This window comes from Priapulus caudatus, unplaced genomic scaffold, assembly GCF_000485595.1.
Source record: "Priapulus caudatus unplaced genomic scaffold, Priapulus_caudatus-5.0.1 Scaffold418, whole genome shotgun sequence".
NCBI classification, from domain to species: Eukaryota; Metazoa; Priapulida; class Priapulimorpha; order Priapulimorphida; family Priapulidae; genus Priapulus; species Priapulus caudatus.
Window position 1 is genome coordinate 27,169 of NW_014577479.1, and position 12,461 is coordinate 39,629.

The window sequence follows — 12,461 nt, forward strand, 5'->3', positions numbered from 1 at the left end:
AAAACATTTAAAAAAAATATTTCTAATGGTGATTGAACCATGAAACTTCTTATGTAGCGTAATTATAACCTAAATTAGCTCAAAATAACCCTAGAACCTAGGGTAAACTCTCCCTTTAAGTGTATCATTTTGAAATTCGGAGTGCTATCATCATACCATGTGCCACGGTGCGTGTAAAGCCACCAGCCAAATCTCGGCTAGTTCAAGTGTATATATATGCAGTTTAAAGTTGACCATAATTTTGATGGAGAACGTACACAACATTGAATGATTGCACAAGAGGTTAGTAAAGTCAGATGAAGGTCATATGCAGAATGAGGCAGGCAGAGCTGAACATTTTAAAAATTGGATCCAGTTTGTTACATGCAGGTAATAAACCAGGATTTTCTTATAGTGGACCTTACTTCTGCTATCACCTCAATAAAACAGGAGTAGTTGCAACAGCAGCAACCACAGTAGCAGCTTTATGTACTCTCAAAATATGTCGGGTTTGTGTTCATATTGACTTCTGACTTCTCTGACTATTGCTGTCTCATTGCAGGTATTTTGTGCAGTTAATTGATGGGCTAGAGTATCTGCACTCACAGAATATAGTGCACAAGGACATCAAGCCCGGAAATCTGCTACTAAGCACAGCAGAGATCCTGAAGATCATAGACTTGGGTGTGGCAGAGGTGTGGCTAATACATGTTTAGATAGAGGCACTTGTTATATAACTTTAACATGATTTATTCAGGTCTTCAGAGACAAGATTGTCAGTAATGAGTGATAAGAATTATTCTATGTATACAAATCTCGTGATTTCATATTAAAATGTATTTAACCTTACTTATAATTTTAGGTTGAAGGGATACTTTCCTCTAGAATTTAGGAGTATATGATAGTAGATTCATAAATAATAGCATATACCTACAAATTTCTATAATTACGCATTTACGTTTGTCATAAAACAAAATTGAATTTCAAAATCTTCATTTTTGGGCGCTGACATGACACCCGCGATCGTGCTGCCACCCTGAAAAAGTTGCGCATTTGCCCATTTATTCTGCACGTTACAGACCGAGGGCTAATCACAAAAATGCAATTATATTTATACCTAAATGCTTTTTAACCGAACGATATTCATTTTAGGACAACTTCATTAATATTATAACAGAAACTAAGCGTCGTTTATAAGATAGTGCAATCCTTTTGCTCTTAAATTTATAAATATGAAACACCCTCGGTCTGTAGCCTGCAGCAGAAACGTTGCTTTGCGCAACTTTTTCATTGTATGCGCTGCCAGTGGCGCCACCGTCATTGTAAGCAACGATATAGCTGTCAGTTTTTAAACATTAAAAAAAAATATTTCAAATAAATATTGAACCATAAAACTTTTTATGTAGCGTAATTTTAACCTATTTTAACTGGAAATATCTGAAGAACCTAGAGTAATGTATCCCTTTAAATTCTTTCAAAGCTTGTAGAGATAAGAATGTGTAGAATAGAAGATTACACCAAATTCATTGCTTTTTAAATCTCAGTTTGCAATTTGACACAAATAATTAGATATGGTTTGATGTTTTCCTAACAAATACTATGTTTATGCATGCAGTTACCCACACATGCACATACAAGCACACTGGCGCGCGCGCACACGCACGCACGCACGCACGCACACACACACACAGTCAATTGAAACACTAAGTAGACGTTCGTTCTAATGCAGGAACTTGACATGTTTGCCGAGGATGACACCTGCTGTACGAGCCAAGGCTCGCCTGCGTTCCAACCACCCGAGATAGCAAATGGTCAAGAATCCTTTCCTGGGTTCAAAGTGGATATCTGGTCAGCTGGTGTCACCTTGTACGTACACTAACGATAAGATCATGTCATTCATTGCCAGATGACGCTCACAGCAATCTAATCAATCTCTGGAATTACCTGCCCATAACAATATTAATAGTGATGATAATAATAAAAATTTTATAGGATAAAAATATAATATAATAAAAAATACTAGTGAATAATAAAGCAGGCAGCTGCAGTGGTGCGATCGTTTTATCATTGAATCACTATTTTGCTATCATGCATTCAATCGCAAACTTGCATTGTTCATCCTCGGGCACTAACATATCAGCGTGACGCCTCAACAACCTAGCGCCTTCCTTCCCTCTGCAGGTACAACATCACTACCGGAAAGTATCCATATGAAGGCGATAACATCTACAAGCTGTTTGAGCACATCGGCAAGGGAGACTACACGATCCCGGAGGAGTGTGATCACCTGCTTACGGAGCTACTGAGCGGTAATAGATGCTGTCGTTGTAGTGTGGCAGGGTTCTCCTCGGGCCTTTAACGCGTGTCGTGTCCAACGTGCATTCAGAGCTGAAGCTAATTTGCGACATGCCTTAATTTCTAGCTGTGTTTAGTTTCGACAATCCCAACACGGTGATGCTTTGGTTTCACAGTTTGATGTGTACCTCTTCAAACTGATATTTTGTACCTGTGTATTGGGGCGCTTTGGGTCAATTACGACAAACGTAATTGATTCCAATTAGCAATCGGGGATGAATTGCCTGATTGCTCAACATGCCTTCTGAAATTCCTAAAGAGAAATCTTGTATGATATACTGTATAGTGCGATTCCAACGTTAAATGTTACGTACCTGACGGCGTCTGCAGTGCATGTGTAATGGATTATCACCTGTGCGCTCATTAGAAGTTAACACCTGCTGTGTGACAAAGGCAGCATATCGGCTATCAAAACTATTGCAACAATAAACATTTTGGATTTGTCCCAAAATAAAATGTTCTTAAGTCTCTAGTATGTTGAAAATTTATGCATGTAGTGCTAGTCATAAATTTGATGAGTGTATGTTTGGTTTCAATTTATTTGATTTTACACAAGTTTACAATCAATGAGTAGAAAAGTGCATTAGCATATGTATTATTTTAAAATACCAAAAGTGATTAATGATTGTCCTGTTTTCTTTGTAGGATTACTACAAAAGGATCCATACGATAGATTTACAATAAAAGAAATTAAAAATCATGAGTAAGTAGCCTTTCTCACCAAATCACCTTCATTAATGAATTCTATTCTCACATTAGTTTTTCTCCAGTAAAACACTAATTACCAACAATTGCAGTGATAACATTTCATAAAAAATTTGTCATGTGTAAAAAATAAAGTACATGTGTGTGCATGCACATTTCACGAACGTTTGCTTTTTTGCAGTTGGTTTCGAAAGAAGCATCCAAAAACGTTGGATTACGTTTACTTTCTGCCGCGGCCGGATGAGTATCGAAGCATGACCGTAGTGCCATATCTAGAGGACCTTCACAACTACTACATGGAAGATGAGGAGGAGAGCTACGCCGGTGAGAGTGATCGTGAACGTATGCGTGTTGCTTTCTTGCTCAGCTTTTTTAGTTACCTGCTTGTCTGTCTTGTCTGCTTGCTGGCTTGCTCGCTTGCTTGCTTGCTTGCTAACTTGCTAACTTGCTTGCTTGCTGGCTTGTTTGCTTGTTTGCTTGTTTGCTTGCTTGCTTGCTTGCTTGCTTGCTTACTGGCTTTCTTGCTAGCTTGCTTGCTTGCTTGCTGGCTTGCTTGCCTGCTTGGTAGCTTGCTTGATTATTCAAGTGAAAAGAGTATTTATTAATTGATCATTCGATGTCCTTATAACATTAACAGTCGTCGCCAAAAGCGTCGGACCGTCGGACAAAAGCGGTGATTTTTTCACCGGTCCGACAAGAAATATGGCTTTACCAGACCGTGTGTTCGGTAACATTATATCAACTAATTACCCAGAGGCTATGGGTACGGCAGTACTACACACAAGCACAAACAGTTGCCATATCCCTAACCTAACCCTAACACTAGCTCTAAACCGACTCGGCTATCTTATATACGCGTGTACCAAATTAATCTATGGTGTGGGAAAGCGATAGGAAGAGATTGGCTGTTATATGATAAAAGATAAGAAAATGATGACATGCCACGTGTGTGTGAACTATCAATCATGGGAAGTTTGTAGGTTCAAGCTTTAAAGCTGCACAATGCGCATCCAAACGCTAATTTCTCCAGTACTAGACTAGCAAATACTTCGTGTCATGCATAATCACACTACCTTATGACAAAATAAACTAGTTCCTCCCATTTCACTGCGCGTTGTCTTATAAAAGGTATTTGAAAATACCTCCAATGTTGTTATAATTCTCCGATGTTGTTGACAGTTTCACCAAGCAACCGTGCAGCGGTGCTGCGGTACGGGTGTAGCAAAGATAAAAACATGTGACGTCACCTCACCACTTCGAGGCTAAATTGTTTGGCAAACAGTCGGCATTTGCGCCAGAATGCCAGTTTTCTCACCTCTTTCTTGTGGGTTTTAAGCAAACGCGCAGTGAAATGGGAGCAACTACAGTTTATTTTGTCATAAGGTAGTGTGATTATGCATGACACGAAGTATTTGCTAGTCTAGTACAGGAGAAATTAGCGTTTGGATGCGCATTGTGCGGCTTTAAGCTTAGAGGACAGAATTATTTCATTAACGGATGCAATAACTTTAAGAAGTCAAGTATTACTGACCATGAGCAGAGCAATAGCATGTGAAAGCTATGGAATTAAGGAAGGCAGCTACAAGCAGCCAACATATTGCTATGTCAAGGGCTGGCCGAGCTCTGCAAGCAATCAAGGCAGCTGACAGACAGAAACTAGGTTATTTATTCAGAAATGCTTATGCCACTGCTAAACGGAGCAGACTGTTGACTGATTATACCTGGATCACACAACTGGACAAGGCCAAAGACCTAGAAATAGGTGAAACCTATATTAATGACAAAGCTGGCCTTAATTTTATCGAATGCATTGCTGATTGTATGCGTTACGAAATTGATGAAAAAATAAACGATGCTAGCTTTTTCAGCTTTATCATGGATGGGTCAACAGACATAGCTGGTGATGAGCAGGAAAGCATACATGTTAGATATGTCCACAAAGGAAAAGCAACAGAGATTGAATGTGTTTTAATGTTTCAATATTTTTTTGGTCCAGTAAAATATCATTCGGTCTGGTAAAAATCTATTTTTTACTGGACCGAATGTCCAGTAAAGGATTTTGTCTTTTGGCGAGGACTGCATTAACGTGTGTAAATTTGCAGTTAACGTTAATGTTATTCTTGTGCTGACCGTGGCGTGAAGTTTGGCGTAACATGTACCACGGCATTTTTCAGTTCACTTTGGTGTAAGAGAGAGGTGGTTGTCTGCTCAAGATCAAATCTTAATTTGCCTTGAGTTTAACCAGATAGTCAGTGGTTTATAAGCATTGCACCATGTTGGAGGGGCACCAAGACAAACATTCTCATCAAACGAATGCATAAACCAGGGTGTGAAATTAACGGGAGTCCGGAGTCAAATACTCCCGGATTTACTGTCGGACTCCCTGATTTGACATATGCAGGAGTCCGTGTGACAACCTGAAAATTCTGCCATACTAACTAGTTCGTTCTGGAGCACGGCCTTGTGGAATTACTGTATTTTTCAGCTAATGTCCAAAGAAAATTTGGCAGACGTGCAACCGCATGAATCTTAAAAATAAGCACATGCGTTATTGTTAATATCTTTAATTTTGAACCTCAGACTGCGGACTCCCTCATTTTGCTGCGGACTCCCTCTTTTTGAGGGTAGGGAGTCCATTGGACTCCTGTATTCAAAAGTTAATTTCTACCCCTGATAAACTGAGACAGCCATGGCAGTTTATTGTCGTGTATATTGGACAGAATTCCAAGGCTCTGTAACAAGTGAAGGGGGGCATCAGGGCACGTACCGTCGGTGCTGCAATAACATACGAGCCCTTGTTATGCACCAACGCACTACATCAAGGAAGGAGAGCAGCCACGGCACTTGCCTTGTGCCTCAATCAAATTCGAGCCCTGGGTATGTGCCATTACACTGCAGCAATAAAATTCTGTACCTGGGTGCGCTACCACGGCACACTATGGCAAGGAAGGAGAGCAACCACGGCACTTGTCGTTGGTGCTGTGATGTAAATGGAATGCTCCTGCGTTGTTCGTTGCAGAACGGGGCAAGCGAGAGGCGGTCGTCTGCCAGGACATGCAGAAGCCGATGGAGAAGAAGAAACGTCGACGGCGGCGACGCAACATCATCAGCTGCATCAGCGTCAAGAAAATCACGGGATGCGCACAGTCGTAGGGCGTTCCTCTCTCACCAGGGAGCGCCGACACGGCCGAACTCTGCCAGGTGGCGCCTGCGTGTTTCACCCCCCGACGCGGGAGTGTTTGCTAGGCTGTCTGACAGTGACAGGGGAGTCTGCGCAGTCACCTTCACCAGGGGGAGCCTATGTGGTTGATCCCCTGTAGGAGGCTATTGCACAGCTGGCCTATGGTAGCAATAGGAGTGATAGGATTGCGTGCTCTTGACGGAAAGGAATGGCTGTGAACTGTAGCTATGGTGGACGTGTGGTGCGTGCTAAAATTCTCCCCTGTAGCATATGCTGATGGAAGTCGACTGGTTAAAAAGATGTTCCATGCTTACTCCATGCTTATTACCCGTACACATATGCATGCGTGCACATGCAAGCAGGCACACGGCAACATACACTCGCATGCATGTACATGCAAGCAGATGCACACACACACATGCAAACGTGCGCGTATGAATGCAGGGACATGCACCCACGCACGCGCGTGCGTGCACTCGCACACACACGCACACGCACGAATACTGCTTTGTCTTCTATGACATGCCACTAGTATGTTTTCAGAGATGGCTTGTTGTGAACATAATGTATTCACATGGTTTTTGTTGCCTTCGATAGATGGGTTCTCGTACGATGCCCGTACATAAACTTGTCAGAGTTCTGTATGCGCCACGTGAGTATCGTTATGAAGAGATATGCATAAAGAATAGAAGTGTTGAACGGCGGCATCAAAAGGTTTTGTGCTCAAATCGGTTCTTCAGCCATCGCCAATCAACCATTGGCGACAATGGGCAAGTCTCAGCTGCACATCTCTACCATGTTTTGTTTTTTTAGTCTTATTTGTGTAAGCAATAAGCCTTAGTCAGCTACTACTTTGGTATCGGGAATGTCTCCTGTCACGTAACCCTGCTGTTATACGTGTGCAATTGATTGACTCGTAGTCAAGAGGAGATTGTGGAGATAGCCGGAAGCTGCTGCAGGAGATGGAAGATGAGAGTGATGCTGTGGGCTATAATCAAACATTAATACGTTCGGCAGGATTGTTCATTCGTTAGGAGTACTGCATGTTAAGCATCCCATGCTAGGTTTCTCTCACTGTCTCGGAGTGTTTTCAGACCTTCTTCGAAGAACGTCTACGTGAGTAGGTCCATTTATTCGTTTCTTCCCTACAAGAAATCACGCTTATGTACTATTAATGCGAGACACCACCGCCCGCTGCAGCATGCAGTTACTGATTGCTCTTGGCCGTGTTTTAGTGGTTATGCTTCGTTAGAAGCATGAACATATGTTTACGTGTAGTATACGTGTGTTCATGGTAGAAGAGTGTTGGTGCTTCTTCTGTGAAAGCTTTGCTAGTTGTTAAGGTAAACGTCCTTTGACGGAGTTGTAAAGTATGAATGTAAAAACGTCGGGTATTACCACATACCATTCATGTTTTAATGTAAATATATAAATATGTTTGTTTTCACACATTGATAGAACGATATGCATTATAGTAATGTAGCTCAGTGGCTGTGTAACTGTTACAATATGTTGTTACCAAGCTAACCGCTTGCCTCTTGTCATTTTACTGAGCATGTGAAGGTGGGAGATCGTGTGTTAAACTTTTGCGATATGTAAAAAGACGTGTTTATCTATTATAAAGTTGTAAATTGTTGCAGTGACGTCTAACAGACGTTTGCCTGGTTTCACTGACCATTTAAATTAACGTTCTATCAAGACTGTGATTACATCGTAGATAGAACAGATCTCTTAACTCCTCAGAGCATAACTTGTAGGATTGCACCAAGCCCCACGCTATACACACACTCGTCGTGTGCGATTATTTGCACCGTTCTACCTCGTGCAACACTTGGCACGTACGGATATTCGCACATGACACGCGCGTTTATGCCGGACTTGTATTAATTCTGCAGTTTCGTAAAACCGTGTTCATGCGTGCGTGGTAGTAATCAAATGCCACCTTGCACATCTAGGTAACTCGCGAAGGCCGTGTTTGCGGTGTGAACGAATGAGGGTGACAAGATACGGTGTGTATAGTGTATATATAATTATTTTGATATGCCTATACCCGATTGCACTACTGCCGTGCTAATAGAATGACAGTGGCAAATGGAATCGGTTGTGATGGTGCGTCTAATGCGTGATGCGAACCACTAACGTTTAATATTTCATTTCTGGGCAGAAATAGAACGCGAATTGCTGGTGTCGGCAGCTTCAAGTCGGGATGTACGCGAGATGGCGTTTATTAGTTGATATTGACATTTTCGAGAGTAGATAATCAGATTTGACTCTAATTATCTCCTTTTTGTTATTTTCTACCAGAATTCATGGACAGGTTCACTAGAGCAGAAGAAGTGGAGCATGTTGGCTTATAGATAGTCGAAGGAAACATCATTTCCTGGCAGTGAAGTTATCGCTCTGCATGTGTAGATGTAGCGGCATTGCCGACGCAGTTGGTACGATGGTGGTGCAACTGTAATGATTGTCTTGTTTTTTTATTGTTTTTGGTGTACAGAAATAACATTTTAACACGTCTCTTTCTCAGTATTTCTCAAAACTGAATGTTAGCAGAAGTCCCAAGCTATGCTCCAGGGTTGAGCCCTGGTGGGCTGGGACCTGGATGAAATTGATGAATAAAAAAAAATTTGTTTTTGTTTGATACAAATTCTTAAATTTTTCTTGAAAATGGCACTTTCAACATATATGTACATAGGTTTCACAATATTATTGCAAGAAATGATATTGGTGTTGGACTCTAGGCACTATATGCACGATCTTGCTTGTATTGCTAACCAAGGACAAATTACAACTTGAATGTGTAAAAAATGTGTCCTAACCTCCACCTAACAATCTTAGGTTAGTTACTACAAAAAACATTAACATTTTTTAACACCTCACAAACGTGCCAACAAAAAGGTAGAACAAACCTTTTTATATAACTAACCTTATCACGTTTATTGTAACAAGAAATTATAGCTGGAGATGAAGACAAAACACTATTCAACAGACTGGAAGGCTACAAAGAAGCCAATGTGAGTGACGCCTCAATAAATAGCCACAAATTCCAACTTTAAAGCACAAACACGGTGTAGAGCATCTAGGTTGCAGATATCTCTAAACTGGTGGCAATGCCATGTAGTGACGCATGCGTCACCTAATAATTTTTAAGGGGTTTAATTTACCGCCTATGTGAAATGTACAACGCCGCGTGTCCATACGAACGACGTTCTCCTCTCCCCCGGATGTTTCCTACGCGCTTGCCTCCGCGAGGGCCTCATAAACTTCTACCTCGATCTGCACCTTCGCCCGTTCTTGGTCGTTGGTTGCAGCGCCGATCGACTGTTGTGCCTTACTCAATCCCTCTCTGATCGCCTGCAAACAGCAAACAACGGCCGAGTTTATACCATAGTATAGATATTTTACGTTGTAGAGACATTGTATGTTGTCCCTAGAAGGACACGATTAGATTGGAGAACCTGTTAGAGTGAGACTGTCTGTTATATGCTCACATTTTAGTATAGTTCCTCTTCTATAATTACGTACAACAAGAATTTACAAGAATGCACGAGTGCCGGTCTATGGCCGCGCCTCAGCAAGGCAGAGATAGCCAGACTGGGGTGACCATAATAAAAACCTTGAAATAAACATTTAATATTTTAAAATGTCAAGCAACAAACTACCCACCAGGCCACGTGTCCAACCACTCGCCCACGATGGCCACAAGTCGTATCCCCCTGCGGTAAACCCTGCTATGCCGTACATGGTTGTACCAATCGTACATCATACTTACTGCAGCATCGAGCTGATCGAGTGGCACAGCTTCCTCTGCGAGTACTTGCACAGAAGAGTCAGCGTTGATCGTCACCGAGCCACTGCTCACTGCGTAAACGTGACAAAAAACATTCGTTCTCAACGCAAACGGATTGTAAGTGACGACACACGCGCAACTTCACGTGATCACACAACGGAAAGAGAATAAAAATGTAAAAATAACGTTCAACCTCAATGCAAAATGATTATGTAATGGATCACAAAACTTCGTGTGAAATCTATTGAAAACAAAACAAGGAATAATAATTCTTAATGCCATAGGACCATGAGCAGGGATGGGAATGACAATTTGTGTTGACAGGGGGGGGGGGCGGTCAGGTCCAAGGCAAAACCTGATCAGGGGGTTCAGGAAGTTTTTGAATTTTCACAACTTACAAGGCATAAAATTGCATTAGGAGACACATACAGCACAGAATTGTTACAGAGCATATTACAGTACACTGCAGGGAGTATATCTTGCACTGTCATTATCATAACACTAGAATTAATAATCAATACAAAAATTTAATTACATTCTGCAAACAAAATTATTTTAATGTACACTTCCACACTGTCCCAAAGGCTAACCTTTATATAATATAAGATGTTCATTGTCCAGGCAGTTTCAAATTTGTTTCTGGTCACTACAGTAGATATTTTATCATATTGAACAACTTTAGCGGCTTGTCCTGCAGCCAAGGCAAGTCTGTGATCGAGAACACGGGGATCGCATGTAGTTAGCGACCAACTGCGCCCTTTTAGTTAAAGTGTAATACGCGTTTGCGCCGCCTCAGAAAAAGAACGAATATAAGCACGATGATATAGTCTCACCTGACAGTGGAAATTATCACTGATTATACCAACATCAAAACACGCAAGTTAATAGCATAGAAAATTGAGTTGACCACATCATACCAGCAATACATTTTTCCGAGTTGTGACGCTCAAAAAAAAATTACAAAATGGCGTCTCAAACAGCCGAACAATAATGTAAACAAAAGCGGTTGCAATTCTGCTTAATATATTATTTGAGTATTTTTTTTTCTATCGTCAATAATTCAGAGCCCACTTCTGTCATTGTCATTATCCTTGTTACTATCTGACTGGCAATCCACAAGCTTCTTAATAAACAGACTTTAACGTGGCATTAGTACTACACTTGCTGTTTACGCTAGTATGAGCGGCCCTGTGTTCACACTCTGACCTGATGTACGGTGCGTGGTTTGCATTGTCTGCCACCTGATAGATGTCTCGCGCTACACCCCGAGAAAATTCTGAGAGATGGCCAACGCCGTAACAGAAACAGAACACAAATTTGTAATCGCTGCGATGATTTCATTGGATTGCGTGAATACGAAAGAGATTCTAGACATTTTAATCTTACTCTAGTACAATTGCTGTACTCAAGCAATATACGCTAGGTATCATGAAAGTGGGGAAAACACATAGAAACTTCTCGCGGTACACACTTTAAATGAGTTACTGTTGGACTGTAAAATGAAAATTTGTACATTTCTAACCCCCGCCCCCCCTAAAGTTTTCTCTCAACGGATTTAGACGTTATCACAAAATCGGACCCTGGGACTTGTGAAATCCGCGGATTTCCACGGATCTGCGGAAGATTCTCATCCCTGCATGAGTGATCGCACACACTGAACGCATTCGCGATTGATACACGATATCGGACAACAAAAAAGCGTCCGATTAATCCTCACCGAAGAATTTCTTAGATTTGTCAGCGTCCTCGATCACCGTGACAATGCCGGGTTTGAGCACGGCGAGAAGAGGCACGTGTTGCGGCAGGATGCCGAAGGAACCGCTGTGCGAGGGAACATCCACTTGTCTCACGTTCGCCTCATTGTAGAACACCTGAAACAAGATTAACGCATCGCGATCAAGCATACGCTCCCTGCTACATTTGTTTCCACATGAATGTCAAAATGAATGCTCCCTGGTACATGTGTCATCTGGATGCAAAGTGAGTGATACTTGATACATTGTTTCCACGAGTGTAGTGAATGCTCCCTGATACATTGTTCCCACATAAACGTAATGTGAATGCACAATGAACAAAAATGTCGCATTTTCGCATGGCGCCCAAAACAAAGATTGCAGAGCTGAGAGGTAGATGGAGCCGTAGGCGTGTGGAGAGCGGAGGCGGAGGACGCAGCTATAAATTAGTTAAATCATGCACTTTTTGCGCATGTTCGCTGTTGTTTTGGCCCCCCCTGTTAAACAAATCCTGGCTACGCCACTGTTTTTGGCCTGTTTCTGCATCATATTATTATATGATGTGACAAATAGGATCGATTGCGGGATATTTTTTGCGGGAACACTCAGAAATGTGGTGCGACAACCCGATTCTGATCGCGTTGGATTTTTATGGCTCTACGCCTACACCCACTTTCTGAGTGTTCAAAAATTATCGCTAGGGCGTCTAGGGCCCGTC

At 41.7% G+C, this 12,461-nt stretch overlaps 2 protein-coding genes across 3 annotated transcripts in view; one reads left to right on the forward strand and one right to left on the reverse strand.

The window, feature by feature from the left end:
- Positions 1 to 8,867, forward strand: part of LOC106810199 (serine/threonine-protein kinase STK11-like) — a 14,566-nt gene extending 5,699 nt beyond the window's left edge. Inside the window, exons 4-9 of one of the 2 annotated variants that reach the window (XM_014813483.1) lie at positions 542 to 674; positions 1,709 to 1,845; positions 2,161 to 2,288; positions 2,980 to 3,037; positions 3,221 to 3,381; positions 6,059 to 8,867. In XM_014813483.1, coding sequence (XP_014668969.1) covers positions 542 to 674; positions 1,709 to 1,845; positions 2,161 to 2,288; positions 2,980 to 3,037; positions 3,221 to 3,381; positions 6,059 to 6,192 — 751 coding nt within the window. In that variant the 3' untranslated portion in view covers positions 6,193 to 8,867. The remainder of the gene's footprint in view (positions 1 to 541; positions 675 to 1,708; positions 1,846 to 2,160; positions 2,289 to 2,979; positions 3,038 to 3,220; positions 3,382 to 6,058) is intronic. The other variant, XM_014813484.1, reaches the window with a different exon arrangement.
- A 262-nt stretch (positions 8,868 to 9,129) lies between these two features.
- LOC106810200 (ATP synthase subunit delta, mitochondrial-like) overlaps positions 9,130 to 12,461 on the reverse strand; it is a 13,078-nt gene continuing 9,746 nt past the window's right edge. The window contains exons 2-4 of the mRNA XM_014813485.1: positions 11,728 to 11,881; positions 9,993 to 10,081; positions 9,130 to 9,574 (exon numbers count right to left, since the gene is read on the reverse strand). Of these exons, the coding sequence (XP_014668971.1) occupies positions 9,452 to 9,574; positions 9,993 to 10,081; positions 11,728 to 11,881 (366 nt within the window). The 3' untranslated portion in view covers positions 9,130 to 9,451. The remainder of the gene's footprint in view (positions 9,575 to 9,992; positions 10,082 to 11,727; positions 11,882 to 12,461) is intronic.